This window comes from Plutella xylostella, chromosome 8, assembly GCF_932276165.1.
Source record: "Plutella xylostella chromosome 8, ilPluXylo3.1, whole genome shotgun sequence".
Taxonomy (NCBI): domain Eukaryota; kingdom Metazoa; phylum Arthropoda; class Insecta; order Lepidoptera; family Plutellidae; genus Plutella; species Plutella xylostella.
Window position 1 is genome coordinate 7027497 of NC_063988.1, and position 18698 is coordinate 7046194.

The following is an 18698-nucleotide window of genomic DNA, read 5'->3' on the forward strand; positions in this document are numbered from 1 at the left end:
AAAATAGCAAATTGTGTTCATGCTCAGCCAATGAGTTAATGTACTAACTTTGCAGCTAATAAATAATTATGCCTTTCTTAGAAATAAAGAGCAATTCAGAATTAGTAAATTAAGCTGACTAATTATATGGAGCATTTTAATACTATCAATGTTTAATTAAGCAAATTATCAGCAATTAATTTGAGGAAGGATACTATGTTTACAAAATAGTGCAGGAACTTGGAAATTTGGAATTTTGTCAACCTACTTTATGAGGAAACATTATGTTTTTGTTAAAGGTTAATTTGAAACAATAGGAAGACTAGGAAGTTACATACATTTTCAATTTTAATATTGTATTTGCAATTTTCCTTATGTCATCAACTTATATTCTACCATGTATTACATTCGAGTTTGTTGGTTTAAAATACCATGATGTTTCTTAAAATACCATAAGATTCTGTATATGGGATCATCTTGGGGACCGGAGATTTCAGAAGGAATTGGGGCTCCGGTTGTTAATAGTTGGTGCGGGATATTGAGTTTTTGGGATATGGGATTCTGGACTTCTTCCATTTCTGCAAAATATATTTGGTATATCAAATTAAAATAAATCCTTACAACATATTATAGTGATCTGAGCTATAATCTGTAATATTTATAATTTAAGTACTTTTTTGCTGATTTCATTAACATATTAGTAACATAACTAGAATTTAACAAATGTAACATGATTTTAAATACTGTTAGTTAAATTAAATTCCGAATCAATATTTTGTAATTGTAACATAAAGAATCAATTTCATAGTTAAGTATATGGTAAAAATCTATTAAATTTTAAATTTAATCCAACTTTTATAACATTAATGCTACCATTACATTAGAATCTAGTTAGAATCCAGTGCACCTGTGACTATCACTGCCATGGCAGTATATGAATTTTGCACATGTGTAGTTTTGGAAAAATCTGCTTTCAGCAAATAATGTACCTACTGAACTGACTGTTATTGATTCATAATTCTCTCCGAATGACCTGATATATATTTAGGTCATCCACTTACAGATTTAAATAAGTATGTGGTGGTGAATTTTATTTTACTCCCGAAAAACGACATTCCATCGCCTGCTAGCATCACCACATTGTAAACAAACAAAAGTACATTATTATTATAATTTGCATAGCGATTAACTAAGTCTTTCTAAACCTACAGATAATAGCTACATGAAATACTAAAGATTCAATCACTTACCATATGAAGTCCTTGCAGTGGGAGCAGAACGTGGGCTGCTTGAAGAACCGCGGCATGAACTTGTGATCCTTCACCAGGTAAACATTCTTCTTCTTCAGCGCTCCCTTCCGGCCCCGGAGCTTGAACGCCTGGCCGGCTTTCAACTCCCGCCCATCATCACAGGTATTATCATCGTCCGCCATCGCGACGGCCACGGGCACCGGATTCGGCGCCGGTGAGGTCGGAATTATTTGTAACACACAAATAAATTCGTGCGCGATTCACGACAAAAACACCCCACCGCGCTCACCCGAACGTCATTGCGTTTTGCGTCAAAAAATTAATTGAGGTGAGGTGAGGGTGAGGTGAGGAAGGCACCAGCCAGCCAATCCGGTAATAGACGTCAAACAACTGTCAAAATAATGTTGCCATAAACATGGGGGTGTATTCTGATTTCATACTAATCGGTCGTCATGTAAACACAAATCACACAGTCCATTGGACTCTTTGCAAACTTTACTATCACTGTCCCTTTTTGTGTTGTCAGGCAGATTGTGTTCGATTTCATGCTAACATTCAGGAAGGGTTTTTGACCATAGAAAAATCGTGAATATTCGTGTACGTCGGAATGTCGGAGTACGTCCTCAGTTGAAAGAACGGATCCGGCCCGTACGAAACGTTCATGCATCACAGATTACTTTTTACTCACGGTGACAGATGACAGATTGCACACAGGTTAGCTTTCTTTCAACGCTCCTTGATCGGCCGTTATTTTTCGAGTTTGTATTTGTAACCGAGATTTGTGCTGTGTTTTTAGTAAAATTTGTTATTTATGTTTAATTTGTGTAACTTATTCCTATTTTCATGAAACAAAAGCTATTGTGTTGCAATATGAGTTCAGAAAACTCGGATTCCGGCCCAAGCGTCACCCTTTCATTGGTGGCTCAATTTGATGATATCAATCGTTTGAATAATGTTCTCAACGACGGGTATTCGGAAGAATGTGAGTAATCAGCTTTTCTCTTTTACTTAATCTGTAATTTTAATTATTTCCACCTACCTCCAAATTCTTTCCTAAGTTTTGTTGACATTCATTATGGCTTGATGAGATAGGTAAAAAAATAGTTTATAGTGATACCTTTATTCTGGCTTAAATTTTATGTTGGTATGCAAACATCTCGGCGTATTTTCACTTAATTGCAAATAAATAAACAACTCTCATGAATCATAATAAAATATGAAAAAATTTGACTGTATTGTGTCAATTGTGTGAGCTTCCATTTACCTATTATAAGAATAAGTTCTACTACTATTCCCCTTTACTTATCTTGACACCCTCTTCCCTCATTCAGGTTTCCTAGCATTTGTGAAGCAGATGGAATGGGTGCGGGGTCAGTGGGCGGCAGCGGAGGCAGAGTCCGCCCGGCTGCAAACGGAGCTGGACGAGGCTCTCCGCACACTCTCCAAGTGGGAGGCCAAGTTCGCTCACGTCAGGAAACTGCTGGACGGGGAGAAGCGGGAGCGGAATGTAGTGTTGAAAAAGTATAATGAGTTGGTAAGTTTGTAAGTTTATGGTGTAGGTATTATTTTGGTATCTTTTCTTAATGGACTATTTGATGAATGATTGCAACCTTTGGCACTAGTGGATGGCTGATGAAGTCAGCTTAGAGTTAACTGTTATGGTGATCCATTGGAGCAGTCTGTAAACCTGGAGTTAATGTGGTTGGCTGATAATGATAATGATGCATACTTTGTAAGGCATGCACAGGATAAGTGATATAAATAACACAGAAACAAATTCCTTTAATATATTTTTTCGGCCTTACAGGATATGGGATATTAACACATTCCTTTGAATTTTTATTTATTTACAGAGAAAACTCCTGGACACAGCGCGGGACCTGCTGTTCAATGACAACCGAGCTAAACTTAACGATGAAACCCTGCAGAAGTTAGCCTTCCTCAACGGGAACGGCCAGCATGATCACAACGCTAAGCTTAGTGAAGTTCCAGAGCTTAATTCAACAGGTAACTTTACCCTTATTTTACCAGAATTTTGTCTCAAAGATACATTTAACAAATGAACATGTTACCGATATGTTACTAATTATTTTCAATCTCTTTACTTCTTTATTAAATTTAACCTGCAGGAGGGAAGCCTGTAAGAGTATTTATGTTATTGTGTTCACCAATCTAGATACATAATAAAATTATATTCTATGTATAATAAAATAATTAAAAAAACATTGCAGATGCAAACAATAATTTATAACTATTTTATTTGAACTTCCAAGAATAAAGAAAAAAGTAAAAGAATATTGTACAGACTACAGACATCATTAAGGGTGGCTCCAACTATGCACTTTCTCAACTATTTTCCCAAATTCCAGGTACATTGCTCTCCGAGATGTCCTACTCCCGTTCTGAGGACGACCTGGACCTGTCTCTGGCGTCGACGCGGCGCTCGTGGGTGCAGCGCGGCGGCTGGAGCGCGCGGGAGAGCGCCCCGGCTAATAAGAAGAGACGGTCTTCTACTTCCTCTGCTACTAAGGTTAGTAAAAGCGAGAGTGAGGATGTAATATCATAAACACCAGTCTGGTAGTCATGAAATTTGACATTGAAGGAGAATAACTATATACCTAATGAATATCATCCATTTGGAAATGGCTGGATGCTATATCAATATTAGCGCTCCTTAAGTATGTTGGAGCCATAGCCAGGCCTGTGTCACTCCGCGCGCGGGCGGCGCAGGCGCCAGCATGTCGCCGGCCACGTCTGCGTGGCCAATCTAGTCGGCTGCCGCAAGCGAAAGACGACACACGCGCGCGCCCTTTTTAATTTTATTCGACTATGTTTAACTTTATAAAAAATATATATATTAAATTTACAGACACAAGACTTCCCTCAAAATGTATTAATGAATCGATTATAAAATGTGAGCTGAGTGGGATTCGTGCTCAACTAAACTAAAACAGAACATCATGATCAATTAATTCATCTCAATATTATGAATAAAAAAAACATTTTTTGACTGAAGCAAATGTTTTAGGTAGATATAGGTTTCCTTTCTACCTCTTTCTTTTACTTCAAATAATAGATCTATGAATAGGTCTTTAACTATGAAATTGCAGCTTTTACTAGTCATTTCCAATGGAAAATAAGTTTGGAATAGCTTTGTATTTTAAATTCAAATTAATTTTGTTTTAAAATCATGATATTCTTTTTACAAACTCAGTCCGTTGCTTAGTTAACGTTGTAGTCTGTGGTGCTGAGGCTTTTATCTACTATGCATGTCCGTTACGCCACTACAGCTCTCATATATAGAAATGTAAGATGGTATTATTGTGATAAAAACGTCTAAACTTATGTACTTATCCTACTTATGTATTTATATTGTAATTCCCAGCAAGTGGAGCTGCAGGGCGGCAAGGTGCTGGCCACCGCCACCACCACGCTCACGCTGGAGCGGCAGCCCACCGCGCACGACCTCAAGCCGCCCACCAACTTCGTAAGTTCACCATTACTGTTTTTTTATGCCCTGACTTAAGGGGAGGGGGTGCTGAGCACCCTTGTATTGTACCGATTTATATTGTTTATCTTCATTTGGATAACATTACCAAGCTATAATTTGGTTGTATCAAGTGTTCGACTTTTAGAATGTGCTCTGCCCCACCTATTCCTAAATATATCATTAACTATTCCACCATAACCACTAAATATTCCATGAGGTATACAACCTCATGAAAGGACTATTCATGTGCCTTTTTCATATAAAGCTTGTTTATATTTCTTGTCTAATACCGAATATAAAAATGAAGGTGCAGCTAACTAATTTCCTAAAATATAACAAATAATGAAGGCTCTGGTCAAGTATTCACCCAAGCTGATGACTAAGCATGTATTCTAATATTTCCAGCAACCGATATCGGAGAGCAGCGACGAGTGCCCGCCGCGCGCGTCCGTGAAGCGCGAGCGCCGCGCCAGCGGGAAGGAGTTCGCCGCCGCCACGCCCACCGCGCCGCCCAGATCTGGTACCTATAATCATTATTAGATTACTACATAGTAACTACTTACTGCCAGTTTCTATAACTCTATCTATCTATAACTGGTAGTTATTTTCATACGATTTTGACAGATTGTTACTTTTGATTATGTCAAAATCGTATGAAAGTAACTACCAGTTATGGATAGATAGAGATATAGAAACTGGCAGTTAACAGTTACCTCACATACTTATAGGTATGTGGTCACGAGTCTCACGACTGTAATCCCCGAAGGGGTAGTCAGAGGTGAGTTGCAAGCGAGCCTCCGCTTATCGCTGTACATTTGTACTCACGTTGCACAGATACATCACTCAGCACCTAATTGCCAATACCTACTGAGATAAAAGCCTACACTCACAGTGTAGCGTGAGCAAGCGCTCTACGAGTCTTTTCTTATCGTAATGGCGACAACCACTATTGAGCCAGATTAAGGTGTGTCACTATGGTGAAAGGATTGGTGCCAGATTAGCGTCAGTTGCTGATTTGGTTTTAATGAGAGAGCACTTCTTGATATGCGTCTATATCCAACAATGAGCGATGATTCTTTAATGATGTCTAACCCAATCCCTCCCCGCAGATACAGACACGGGTTCGGACCAGACCCCGCGCGCCGCCACGTGCCAGCGCACGCCGTCGCTCCTCGCCGCCTCGTACGGACACTCCCCGCGCGCGAGGCACAGACAACACAACTTTATAGCCAAGAACTTTTATAAACGGGAGACGTGCGGGCCTTGTGGGAAGACGTGAGTGTGTTATTTTAGAGACTATTATTATCTAATCAATCAATTACTGGTGGATTGTTGCTCTCGAAAGCAGGCTTCCCACGGCCTGATTTCTCACAGGTCAGACCGCGCCAGGATAGACCGACAGGCCATGGTAACCGTCGCATCCGATATGGCCTGCGGTGGCCTAATGTCAACAACAAAGGGCGCTGGCATCTGCAGGCGTGATGTGATTCGGCCAGGCCTATTTTATCAGAGGCTGTGAGAACCTACCTGAAGGCGGAGCCATCAAATTTATAGTAATTTATAATAGATGATTTATGTATGTACATGTTGAAAATATGGAAAACTATAAAATAGATGTATTTCTTTGTCTTCTTCCAGTATAAAGTTCGCGAAGATGGGCGTGAAGTGCGAGACGTGCCGCGCGCAGACGCACCCCGAGTGCCGGCCGCTGCTGCCGCTGCCCTGCGTGCCGCCCGGGCCCGCCGCCGCCAGGAACAACGTGAGATATTACACACTTATAAACCCTAGCCTAAAGACGGAAACATATTTACGTGTCGTGTAGTGTCGTGTCGTGACGCGAGCATATTAGTTTCATTCATTTAATATGGTCAGGGACATATTTGTATGTCGTATCGTGTTGCGACACGTTATGCTAAATGTATGAAACCGAACGTCACGACACGACACGTAAGTGTGCCGGGAGCTTAAGTCTTGGCAGTACTATTAAAATTAACCCAGGCTTTTCACGCGTCCATCAGCTAAGGTTGGAGGACTTCACCTAACAGTCTTATAAATTTCACCATAACAACTGGAGTACCTATAGCTTAGTTTATGTACTTCTATGAGTATAGCCGACTTCGTGACGTCTACAACGCCACCAATAGTTCCCATATAACAAATGAACCCATTCTAAAGTAGACTCGACACTTTGGAATAGAGTCACTTTTCATTACAAAGACGGCGGCATACTATGATGCATGACTTCGATTTGTCAGTGTCCTTATAGCAAATGAACCCATCCAGACCTAATAAACCTTACAATAAAAGTAACTTCTCATTCCAGCAAGACGGCGGCAGTATCGCGGACTTCGCGCCGTCCACGCCGCCGATGGTGCCTGCTCTACTCGTGCACTGCATCAACGAGGTGGAGAAGCGAGGGCTGACCGAGCGAGGGATATACAGGATCAGCGCCGTGGAGAAGGATGTTAAGCGATTGAAGGTTTGTGTCTCATTAGCTTGTTACTGACTTTAAATACGTTCGTTGTCTGAATTGACGCTGCTTATGATGCGAAAGCTTTGATACTACATTATCTAAGCGTGTTCGTGCACTGCATCAACGAAGTGGAGAAGCGAGGGCTGACCGAGCGCGGGATACAGGATCAGCGCCGTGGAGAAGGATGTTAAGCGATTGAAGGTTTGTGTCTCGTTAGCTTGTTACTGACTTTAAATACGTTCGTTGTCTGAATTGACGCTGCTTATGATGCGAAAGCTTTGATACTACATTATCTAAGCGTGTTCGTGCACTGCATCAACGAAGTGGAGAAGCGAGGGCTGACCGAGCGCGGGATATACAGGATCAGCGCCGTGGAGAAGGATGTTAAGCGATTGAAGGTTTGTGCCTTGTTAGTGACTTTAAGTGGTCGTTGTCTGCATTGACGCTGTTTATGATGCGAAAGCTTTGATACTACATTCGAGCCGTGGAGAAGGATGTTAAACGATTGAAGGTTTGTGTCTTGTTCCTGACTTTAAATATGTTTGTTGTCTGAATTGAGGCTGCTTATGATGCGAAAGCTTTGATACTACATTATCTAAGCGTGCTCGTGCACTGCATCAACGAGGTGGAGAAGCGAGGGCTGACCGAGCGAGGGATATACAGGATCAGTGCTGTGGAGAAGGATGTTAAGCGATTGAAGGTTTGTGGCTTGTTACTGAGTTAAATGTTAGTTTTTAGCGTAAACGCTGTTTATCTCATGAAGCGAACATGATGATGAGCATGAAGCATATAATTGAGTTGGCCACCTAAAATTTAACACTCAATGCAAGCTGTCATTGGCATGGAGCATTAGGCGGAGCCTAGACCTACAATAGCGCTCTCCGAAAGATCTGTCATCCTACTGATATGATAAACCTGATAGTTTGGAATGTAGAAGATTGTTATTCCTACCGGAATGGGCTGGATAAGCTGACATCTTGGATTAACATAAATGCTGCATTTTATCCCAGAATTTCCACGAAAAAAAATGTATTTTGATGTTATAAAATCCAAGTTACCTTTCCTTTGCCCCCCAGGAGCGTTTCCTGCGCGGCTGCGGCTCGCCCCAGCTGTCGACGGAGGACGTGCACGTGCTGTGCGGCTGCATCAAGGACTTCCTGCGCTGCCTGCGCGAGCCGCTCGTCAGCCACGCGCTGTGGGCCGACTTCATGCATACTGGTAATTTAGAAGCAATGCTAGCTGCATATGTGGTGTAGAGGGAGAAGGTCTGCTTCAAGACTGAGAGGTGGCAGGTTCGATCCCCAGGTATTGCACCTAATATTTGTGTTCCTAAGGACTAGTGTTTTCATCCATGCTGGAAGCTGCTGGAAGGCATTCGTATGTAAAGCATTCAGGCCTGCGCCTATCAATCTACTGTCTTGTCGCACACCCATTGAGAGAGTGATGGAGCCAGAGAGTAACTTGCTGGCATTTTGATGGTAGTGTCATCTTCTCTTGCACATTTTAATCATTACTAAAATATGCGGTATCTTATTTCAGCGACAATAAGCGACCCGAGCGACGCGACGGCGGCCGTGGTGCAGGCGGTGAGCCAGCTGCCGCCGCCCAACCGCGACACGCTGGCGCTGCTCATGCTGCATCTGCACAAGTGAGTACTAGTCGAGCGACAACGAGCGACAGAGAGCGACGCGACGGCGGTCGTGGTGCATCTAGTTGAGAAAAAAGACAAGTTGGCGCTAATATTCGCCCACTGTTGCACAAATATTTCTTAGCGAACATTCATCCCCTGCGGATAAAATAATATGAGATTCCATAAATATCGATCTTTTTAAAAAAGCCGTATTAAAATTATTTGTTTCTGCTATAGCTACTATAAACTAATATTTATTCTGTTATGTTCCCAGGGTGGCGGAGAGCCCCGAGTGCGAGATGGGCATCGACAACCTGGCGAAGATTTTCGGGCCCACCATCCTCGGCTTCGGCCTCATGACGCAGGCCGCCGAGATGTACAACGCCACCGCGCAGATGTTCAGTGTGAGTTGATCTTAGCTGATATAGGTGATGTAAACCTACGTGGTTTATAATTAACTACTTACTTTTATTCTAATAACTTGTAAAAATTCGTAGAAAGAGAATCTCATAAGTAAAAAGAGGATTCAAGGCACTCTCAGGTATTCGTACAACGTTTTTTTTTAACACAAAATGATGTTAAAAAAATGCTCTTATGCTTATTATGCTCTGCAAATTTTTAAGTACATCATTGTTGTTTAGAATTGCGTGCTGTATCTTCTCCTGTCGACACAACTTACTTTCAATACTTTTGTACCAAATGAAACTCTTCATAATTTGTCTTTCCCCACCAATCGCAACAAGTTTTCACAACTCACCTTCACTTTACAGTCACTGTCACATGTACCTCCACTTGATGCACACTATACAGTAAACAGTCAACTAACTGTCCCATGTCCCCGCAGGTGATGCAGCTGCTGCTCCGGCTGCCCGAGGACTACTGGGCGCAGTGGGCGTGCCCCGGCGACGCCTCGCCCCAGCGCCTCTCGCACAAGCCCAGGGGGTTCTTCTTCTCTCCAGCCGATACTGGGTAAGTACACTATTATATACCGCTCCAATAAAAACGCTGGTCTTAAATTGCGGTAGTTGTTAGCAGTTCTCTCTGACTCGCACTCGCCTATGCGATTTGATGTAAGAGTTTGTAAAAGCCCTTCGATATAATTGAATCCATAATTATGTAATTGTTGTCAAAGACGCCACATACTTTAAAAAACTAGGGGCACGTTGGCTGTACCATCCTTCTATCATAGCAGTTTAGGCCATTTTAGACCTCCAATAACTTTGTTGTGATTAGATATTATTTAAATTTTCCCATAATATTATTTTTTATAAGTAGGAATTACTTAAAACTATTATTACTTTTTCTTTCAGGGTATCCAGAAAGAAACGGAACTATTTCCAATGATGACACTAACATAGTTAATCTTAAAAAGAGGAGGTAAATTTAGTTTTTCAGTTTGTTCGTGTAAGTGAACTGTTTTGTTAACCATTTTTTGTATATTTATTACTTTGTAATCCTTGGACTAAAAATTATGATAATTTAGTTAAGTTCATAGTTATTAAGTATTTTTGCTACCGGCAATAAACATTAGCATAAACAAAACATGATAATATTATTTGAACTGAAGTGTTGAAAGATAGATTTTCTATGCAGATTTTGTCAGTTAATTCCATGCATTCTCCTGGTGGCTGGGTAGTCCGATAAGAACATTATTTCATATTATTATGCCTTTATTACTATTAGTAACTTAACATAACATTTTCTAATTTCACTTGTACTTACCCTATTTTAATTTTGATAGCTAACTCAGTCTCAGATAAGCCCCTAAAAAGAGTCAAATTCGTCTGTATAAACTATCACAACTTAAACGAAGGGTACAACTAAAGTTCAGTCAACTAGCTGCAGCTATCTATGTTAAGCACCTTATATCCTAAAGTCAACTGTAACTACACTTAATAAGGTGGCAAAATGTACAAATTACTATAGTTAAATAATCGCAAGTTTCTTCCGTTGCCCACGCGAGACGTCACAGCGCCGCCTAACCTTGTCCTGTTTTTTTATGTATATAAACATGTATGTAAAGTATGTATATTGAATATACACGCTCCAGCAACGATCGTAGGCAAAATATAAAATAAATAAGTAACGTTAGGAATGAATTATGAGCCAAGATTTTACAACAGACTTGGAGTTAGAATTACTTTTTTAATATTAGATTTAGATTGTTTCCTCTTTCTTACTAATATTTGTGAGACACTAAGTATTTGCTCACTCTATTTTATTTAGATCGTTGCGCACTAGATATAGTTAACATTGAACTAACCGTACCAATTTTGCATTTGATAGTGATAAAAAATGGGGAGAAGAGTTTGAAGTTTCGTATTCATAAAAATCAGTATTACGATTTTGTTACTGCCCATTTTTTTATTAATTTTCCGTTTTTCTTGACAGAAGTTTTTGTACCTATATATTTTGAATTAGCTGTGTTATCTTTTTGCCAAAGTCTTGACACAGAAGTATAGAAATAAGTTTTGTTATAATTTAGCTTTTACTTTTCTACATTGTATTATTTAGTTTTTTGACATCACAGACTAATCACGTGGCCTTAGTCATTATGACTAAGTTTTTTAAGAGATATGTTAAGTTATTAAATTAATTATAATATTAGGTTCTGAGTTCTTAAATATAGTCTTAAAGTTACTTTAAACAACACACATCTGTCATTTGTTTAAGAAGACAGCAGGCTTTGCAATTTACTGTGGTGGGGATGGAAATAAGAACATCTAAGTCATTTTTTCGATACCACTAATGATATGGATTCCAACAAGTTTTCGAAATTTTCATCTCCATCAAACATTGTATTGTAAAGTTTATGTTCTTCGTTTCTTTAATACTTTTATATCTTAATTTACTTAATACATATTAGATCTGATAGTTCATTGCGGCAATATAAGCAGCTGTATAAGTCATTATTCCCAATGTGATACTTATAAATTAGTATTACTGATTATTTTATACTTTATAATAATTGACTATGTTGAAATAAAATATGTCTTTGTTGCTAATTCAAGCTTTTGTTTCTTTAATATCACTACTTATTATAGGTATTATAATGTACCTATATGGATCTTCAATCCAATATTTGTTCATATTGAAATCAAATGAAGTCAACACCCAAATCTGTACATAATAAACTCATCAAAGCTATTGTAGTAATTATGATCATGATCACAGATTTTGTTATGATACTTTGTTTATATTTAGAAAAATATTGGTGTATAAACAATATTAGTGTGATGAATCGATGATGATTAAATCAATGAATGAATATAAACTAAAATTGATGTGAGGATTATTTTAGTTCAGCCGTACCACGTATTGTACATTGAGGTACTTATTGCTAATACCTAATCGTTTATTGATACATTTAACTATGTGAGACGGAAATAAGATAAAATATTTAAATTATTTACGATGGTTGTAAGAAAATTGTGGTTTAGTGTGTTATTTGTGTTACTTCTACAAACAATTAATATCTCTAAGGCCCGTATGTTGAAAGCACCAAGGACTAGGTAAGTAATATATTTTTGCTGGTTTTATTCAACGAAATTTGTTTATTTATTATGTTTTCTTGAACTTCTGTCGTTTTAAATTGTAACGCAATGTAAATAAGTCTGCGGGTACGAAATTTGCAACGGCCTGAGCGACGGCGGGCGGAGCAAACGATAGAAAAGCAATACTATTGTTGTAACCGCGCGAGCGGCGAGACCAAACTAGTTTGTTCTCGTTACTCCGCGCCACCACCACCAGTGCATGTTTTTATTGCATTTGATTACTTCGACATCGTCGTTCCGCCCGTCGAAAGTTTCGTACCCGCAGACTAAAGGTTAATGTGTTAGAAAAATCCGCAGGTTCAGACCAAAGCCACCGACACCGACACCGCCGCCACAATCCCAAGCGTACCAAACATTCGAAGCCCACCAGAGCTTTGAACTCGCCCACTCATCCATCGACCATAGAGTGGCTGATGACCTAGCACGGGCAGTTCGCGTGCTGTGCTGGGTGGCGACGCGCGCGAGCCGGCACCAGCCCCGCGCCGCGCACGCGCGCGCCACGTGGGGCCGCCGCTGCACCAGGCTGCTGTTTATGAGCACTGAGAACAGTTAGTTTTGGTTTGTTTCTGTAAGAGGAGCTATTTAAATTAAGGTTTGCCGTTCACTGGTAAAATTTATAAAATAGATAAGGCTCATCCCTATGTTGTATATTTTAGTTCATGTCCCCAGCTAGCGACCTGAATAACCGTCACGTCGCATCTCCTAAATCTATGATTACACTTATTACACTACCGTAAATCCTGATTATTCAACGAATATTTTCACACCCGCTTTTATCTCTAAAACTTCTGTACATAGAAAATGGTACAGTATTAGGTCCAATGCGTAGCAAAAGTTAAAACAAATAACTAAAACACCTACTTTCTCGACCATTCCAGACAGCTGGCTGCCAGCTATAAAGCTGAACGTGACGGACGGCCCGGACTACCTCTGGGGCAAGACGCGGGAGGCCTTCATGTACGTGTACAAGCACCACTACCACGACGCAGACTGGTTCTTGAAGGCAGAGGACGACACGTGAGTGCGGGATTGAAATGTATAACTGCATGTTTTACTCCTAAGAATGTAATGCATGGGATAAGGCGGAAGTAAGAAAGTAGGCCTCATAGGCTCAATGCTACTACGAAAAGCGAGGCAGTAAGAGTGTGGCCACCATTAACAGATTTATTATTTATTTGTATGGATTTGGATTATAGGTGGGTTGAGTATTAAGTTGTGTGTGGTGGATGCTAAATCAATTTTATTTTCCTTGCCGCCTTCATGTAATACAAACCTTATTTCTGTGTATTTACTTCTTATTGTGAAACACTCCAGGTACGTGATAGTGGAGAACCTGCGCTTCATGCTGTCCAGCTACAACTCCTCCGAGCCCCTGTACTTCGGACAGCGCATGCGCCAGCCCGACACTCCACAGGTAACTAACATATACAGGGTTATTAATTGGTCCGGTCTACTTACCAATAACCCTGTACACAGGGTCTTAAAAAGTATATAGAAAGCTGAGTGCCGAGCCGCCGGTATAGAAGGGACTTAGCTTGTAATTCTGAACATCTTTTGTTCTTCAACTTTCAGAATGACTTGCAGCTGAGTCATCTCTTTTTGGTTTACTGAGTATACACGTTTTGGAGTTATTCTATGTTGACAACCCATGCCCAACTAAGTCTTCTTATATTCTAAAAAGTCTAGCAGTGGATAATGATTCGTGTTGGCGGTCTCCTAGCCACACAACCAATGGACTAGAAGCGTATGGAAAACAAAGAAATTTATACATCGCGATCCTATTACAAACACTAAATTCTAACTCGCAATCTTGTTTCCATTGTCCAGGGCTTCATGAGCGGCGGCGCGGGCTACGTGCTCAGTAAGGGGGCGCTAAAGAAGTTCGCCCTAGAAGCGTACCCTTCGCCCGACCTATGTAACCAGCAGCCATTGGGCTTGGAGGACGTGGAAATGGGCAAGTTTCATGGACTCTGAAATGCATTATTACATTCATTACACTAGTACACAGTAGTAGACAAGTACAGGATTCTGATATGTGGCATACCTATATTAATATAAGACATTATTAATATAGGTATGCAGTATGCTGCATTTAAATACATTGTGAAACTAACTTTAAATGGTTTCATGATCTTAGAAATTCATTATTACATTAATTACACTAGTCTTAAACTTACAATCCGCAGGCAACATTTAGTACACATTTTTCTATTTATGTAAAAGGAAACTTTTCTCGCTTAGGTACATTTGCGCAGAAAGTTTCATGATGACTTTCACTATTGGCTCCACATATTATATGCACCTATGCATGCAAGAAAACGTAACACTTTCGTTCTAACGCCAAACCTCCCTATCCGCAGGCTACTGCCTATCCAACGTGGGCGTGCGGGCCATGGACTCGCGGGACTCGTACGGACGCGGCCGCTTCTTCACATTCCCCGCGATCGCCAACATGTTCCCGAATACCACGTACGGCGTCACTAGCAGCCCGTACTGGAAACACACCTATTATAAGGCTAAGGAGGTAAGCCATTAAGCCATAAGGTAGGTTTGGTTGACGAATGTGGACTATAATGACTGACTCTACAGTTCGGTTCACGTATTCAGACAACAATGGCGCAACAATCATGCAGCTGAACTAAGTTTTTTCTGAATCTTATCTCTTATCATCACTCGATTTTGTCTGAATTATTTTGCTATTTGTAACTTCGTGGCTTTTCACGAAAGTCAATATTCCTATTACACAACCACAATTCCCACTTCACTTAACCAACCATTTACCAACTTTCCTCAACACCTCTTCATTGTTTCTCAGGGCATCAACTGCTGTTCAGACTTCGCAATCTCCTTCCACAAGGTAGACGCGAAATGGCTCTACATCCTCGAATACTTCCTGTACCACCTACGACCCTACGGCATCAACTACATACACGACCCCTCAGATCGATATTACTACAATGAGCGACATCTAACCGACCGCTACGGACTACTTAACACTAGTACACCCCTGTCAAAGAAGCTGGAGAAAGCCAAGACACGCATGGTATTTGAGAATAGAGATGAAGATAGTAAGAACAATGAAAAACTGGATAGAAGTGCGTTTAGGATTCATAAGGCAAGGAATAAGTTACAGAAGACGACTGTGAAAGCTAAGTCAGCCAAAACTGCAAAGCCGTTTAAAATAAGGTATCTTTGAAATAACAGAAACCATTGCTGTTACGTAACAATGATTTGAGTTCGCCCTTAACTATAAATAGGAAATTATGCATTAAAAATGTTTGATTATTTTATAAATGTTTTATTTTATTCACTAAAAGTGAACCTTCGTCCGCATCGTCAAAACTGTTGGATAACCGAAGAACAAAAATATTTTACCGGTTTTTTATAGATTAAATTCATATTTTATTCCTTCTCATTCTTACATAGATCAAAAACATAAATCATAAGTTCTTATAACAACATAATATTAAAAACAATTGGAAGGGTTAAAGTTAAAGTAAGTACCTAATTATTAAATTTGTATAGTAACATCTCACAAATATCTGAATAACGCAGCCTTAGAGCCAGGCATCGACTACGAGGTGATAGGTATACTGCGACATTTATACCACCTTAGAACGGCCAAACCTTAGAGCCAAATTCTCATTTAGTAGGTAGTTAGTCTCTGTAGTCTCTGTCGCTTGACGTATTTGGATTCTAAAACAAATTAAGAAATTAAATCATGTCGAAATGGTACAAAAATGCATTGTTTTTCATGCATAATCAGGAAAATACATACAGATCGTAGTGCGCTAGCCGCATACACATCCACGGCTCTCGAGATCAGAGCCGCGAGCCGCTCCAGCGCCGCCGCCTGTCGGTTCGTCGCGTCCGCTTGTCTGTTTATCGCTATCAACTGTTCCTTCTCCACTTCGAGCCGGGCCATCTCGATGCAGGCCAACCGTTGCCCAACGTCTTGCACGCGGGTGTTTGCTGAAATTTGAATAGATGCTTAAGGATTTTTTTTTGCCATTTCTTCTCGTTAGTGACAGAGATTTTGTGAAACGGTGGTAGAGTAATATTATGTCTATGCACAAATAATTGTTAAATTACATATTTATATACATCATTTTTGGAAAAAACACTTTATAATATTAGAGTAGTATTAGGTATATCTTTTTTTTATGATTTTGCATGCATGCAATCAGTACGTGTACTATGAGCAGTTGTGTTGAGAGAGTTTGGCTTGGTAAGGTAGCCCTCCCATTGTCAGGCACCCTTTATTATTTGCTTCCCCTTTTTATAGGTTATCCCATGTGTGCAGCCTCTTCAGGCGTCTGGTCTTAGGTGGATCGCTAAGCATTTGGGCAAGCTTGTTTTGATGATTAGGTATATCTAAAATTAGAAGTGTAGAATACCTTGAGGTGAAGGCGAGTGGTCGTTACGACGGCGTCGTTTAGCTGGCCTTTCCGTATTCTCCCTGAAAGTAATACTTCAAGTTTAGTATTAGTATACTTTACGAACATATAATCATGTAAATATTATGTTGTATAAAATTTAATGCAGTAATAGGAATAAAAAAAACGTCAACTTACGTTTGTTCATTTGCATCACTTTCTTCTGATTGTTCCTGTGGCACCTCTTCCTCTTTGTCGCTACTGCAAAAAACAGATTTGCTTACATAGTATACTTTAGATACAATAGTAAGAGATTTGAGGATACACATGGGTACAGTTTTATTCAAGGCTTGTTTTATAATTATTGTACTAGCTTACCATGCATATATGCATAACTTCCATAATAATTTGAACCCTAATTTATGAAAAAAATTTAGTGGAGTAGCTTTCCTTATTAAATTAAATGTAGATACTGCCTTTTAACTACATAATGTGATATTTATAGATATATTGCCTACGGTATTCTTTACTTTTTTCTTGATTCAATTTCTCTGTGGCACTAAAACATTCCAAAAAAAATATTGAAATAGTATAAGTATACTAGTTGTAAATTTACACAGGACATCAATAATACCGGGCATCACTCTCTTTTGCACAATTTCTTTGTGTAACATTATTTAGTAAGAGTACTCATACATACAAACATATTATGCTCATGACTGTAATCCATGAAGGGGTAGTCGGAACTGACTCGCAAGCACAAGACACATGAAGGTGCTGCGCACAATCCTGCGAGGATTATTGTAGTATCTTTAAGCTTGTTTTTTCTTATGTATTTTACCTATAATTACCTAAATAAATAAATAAATTAAACTTACTCTAAATCTTTCTTTATCTTCTGTTCAAATATTCCATTTTCTTCACCATCAGTGACAACACCATTATCTGCCTAAAAACAATATAAAACCGAAATTAAAATATAGCTAAATTAAACCATATAAATGTAAATAAATTATAAACTTGGGTTTGATACATACATCATCATAAGTAAATATAGAACTGTCTCTTGCAGGCTGTGTCAAAGTAGATTCACCTACTATTGCAATGAGCTTCTGTTCTAAAGGGGTAATATTTATTTTATCAGAGTTTACCCCTTGCTTGGAACTGTGGTATTTGTTTCTTACTCTACTCTTATATTGCTTGAAGTACTGAAAGTTAAGAAATCAGATATTAAGGTTAAACAAGTATTGCCTATAGAAAACAAGAAGCATCTTTAATTTGTATTTTTGGAGGGCTGCTGAGTACTAATGTCATGAAAACTCTCCAACATTATAACACATTCCCCCTTATTCTAAAACATAAGAAGATAGTTCTTGTATTAGACTACTGATTTGTATGAAATATCAGACTTTAACCAGTTCTGAACCAGAACCATCTTTAGTCTAAGTTTTATAATAATATAATATCTTATATATATCTTCAAGCCAGAGAAGCCACCATCAGCCCCATTAAAAGTTGAAGTGTGATGGACTGATGGTCTATATATATGAAAAATATATATGATACACATAACATACTGTTCGCCAGGCCAGAGGTGTTCTGTCGGACCCGTTAGGCTCAGCAGCGTTCAAAATTATGGACAATTTCCTCCAGAGGCGCTGGGTTGCAGCGTTCCCCTCTTTGCCTCGCACTCGCCCAAGCGCCAACTCTCGGTGTTGTTCCATGAAATCAAGGAGTAGTTTCAGTTGACGAGTGGTCACAGTACCGCGCATTTTAAAATACTATTATTCTCTTATCTCCTACAATAAAACTAAAAGGAAAACGACTAGCAAAACATAAACAATGGTCAATGAGACCGAAAATAAGCGGTTGAGTCTGTGTTTGACAGTACACTTGACAGGTGACAATCCGGTGCCACAGAATACTTCTTTTAACATGTCAAGTTT

General features: G+C 39.5%; 4 protein-coding genes across 5 annotated transcripts in view; 2 read left to right on the forward strand and 2 right to left on the reverse strand.

Moving 5' to 3' along the window:
- Positions 1 to 1571, reverse strand: part of LOC105390120 (protein kinase C, brain isozyme) — a 112711-nt gene extending 111140 nt beyond the window's left edge. The window contains exon 1 of one of the 2 annotated variants that reach the window (XM_048622360.1): positions 1230 to 1571. In XM_048622360.1, the coding sequence (XP_048478317.1) occupies positions 1230 to 1411 (182 nt within the window). In that variant the 5' untranslated portion in view covers positions 1412 to 1571. The remainder of the gene's footprint in view (positions 1 to 1229) is intronic. The other variant, XM_048622361.1, reaches the window with a different exon arrangement.
- Positions 1572 to 1943: 372 nt separating this feature from the next.
- Positions 1944 to 11066, forward strand: LOC105387645 (rac GTPase-activating protein 1). Its single transcript, XM_048622362.1, has 14 exons — positions 1944 to 2211; positions 2561 to 2763; positions 3083 to 3236; positions 3599 to 3759; positions 4615 to 4716; positions 5125 to 5239; positions 5829 to 5994; positions 6358 to 6478; positions 7043 to 7198; positions 8269 to 8410; positions 8732 to 8840; positions 9097 to 9226; positions 9667 to 9791; positions 10133 to 11066. Exons 1-14 carry the CDS (start codon positions 2073 to 2075, stop codon positions 10164 to 10166), a joined length of 1857 nt encoding a protein of 618 aa, XP_048478319.1. The 5' UTR covers positions 1944 to 2072; the 3' UTR covers positions 10167 to 11066.
- Positions 11067 to 12311: 1245 nt separating this feature from the next.
- Positions 12312 to 16082, forward strand: LOC105387662 (glycoprotein-N-acetylgalactosamine 3-beta-galactosyltransferase 1-like). The gene is made up of 8 exons (XM_048622565.1): positions 12312 to 12334; positions 12662 to 12924; positions 13033 to 13037; positions 13206 to 13393; positions 13691 to 13790; positions 14204 to 14330; positions 14737 to 14900; positions 15192 to 16082. Exons 1-8 carry the CDS (start codon positions 12312 to 12314, stop codon positions 15570 to 15572), a joined length of 1251 nt encoding a protein of 416 aa, XP_048478522.1. The 3' UTR covers positions 15573 to 16082.
- On the reverse strand, positions 16034 to 18625 carry LOC105387646. Its single transcript, XM_038115450.2, has 7 exons — positions 18330 to 18625; positions 17790 to 17960; positions 17631 to 17701; positions 16951 to 17013; positions 16774 to 16835; positions 16155 to 16348; positions 16034 to 16072 (listed from the first exon to the last, which is right to left on the reverse strand). The coding sequence occupies exons 1-7, from the start codon at positions 18522 to 18524 to the stop codon at positions 16034 to 16036; spliced, it is 795 nt and encodes a 264-aa protein (XP_037971378.2). The 5' UTR covers positions 18525 to 18625.
- Between the last annotated feature and the right edge of the window lie 73 nt (positions 18626 to 18698).

Excerpts from the sequence above, each read along its gene's own strand:
- LOC105387645 (XM_048622362.1), top strand. The coding sequence starts at position 2,073 with ATGAAACAAAAGCTATTGTGTTGCAATATGAGTTCAGAAAACTCGGAT. Across the intron at positions 2,212-2,560 it reads CGACGGGTATTCGGAAGAAT|GTTTCCTAGCATTTGTGAAG; the intron begins GTGAGTAATCAG and ends TCCCTCATTCAG. Across the intron at positions 5,995-6,357 it reads TGCGGGCCTTGTGGGAAGAC|TATAAAGTTCGCGAAGATGG; the intron begins GTGAGTGTGTTA and ends GTCTTCTTCCAG.
- LOC105387662 (XM_048622565.1), top strand. The coding sequence starts at position 12,312 with ATGTTGAAAGCACCAAGGACTAG. Across the intron at positions 12,335-12,661 it reads TTGAAAGCACCAAGGACTAG|AAAAATCCGCAGGTTCAGAC; the intron begins GTAAGTAATATA and ends TTAATGTGTTAG. Across the intron at positions 13,394-13,690 it reads TTGAAGGCAGAGGACGACAC|GTACGTGATAGTGGAGAACC; the intron begins GTGAGTGCGGGA and ends GAAACACTCCAG.
- LOC105387646 (XM_038115450.2), bottom strand. The coding sequence starts at position 18,524 with ATGCGCGGTACTGTGACCACTCGTCAACTGAAACTACTCCTTGATTTC. Across the intron at positions 17,961-18,329 it reads CACCTCTGGCCTGGCGAACA|TACTTCAAGCAATATAAGAG; the intron begins GTATGTTATGTG and ends CTTAACTTTCAG. Across the intron at positions 17,702-17,789 it reads CTATATTTACTTATGATGAT|GCAGATAATGGTGTTGTCAC; the intron begins GTATGTATCAAA and ends TATTGTTTTTAG.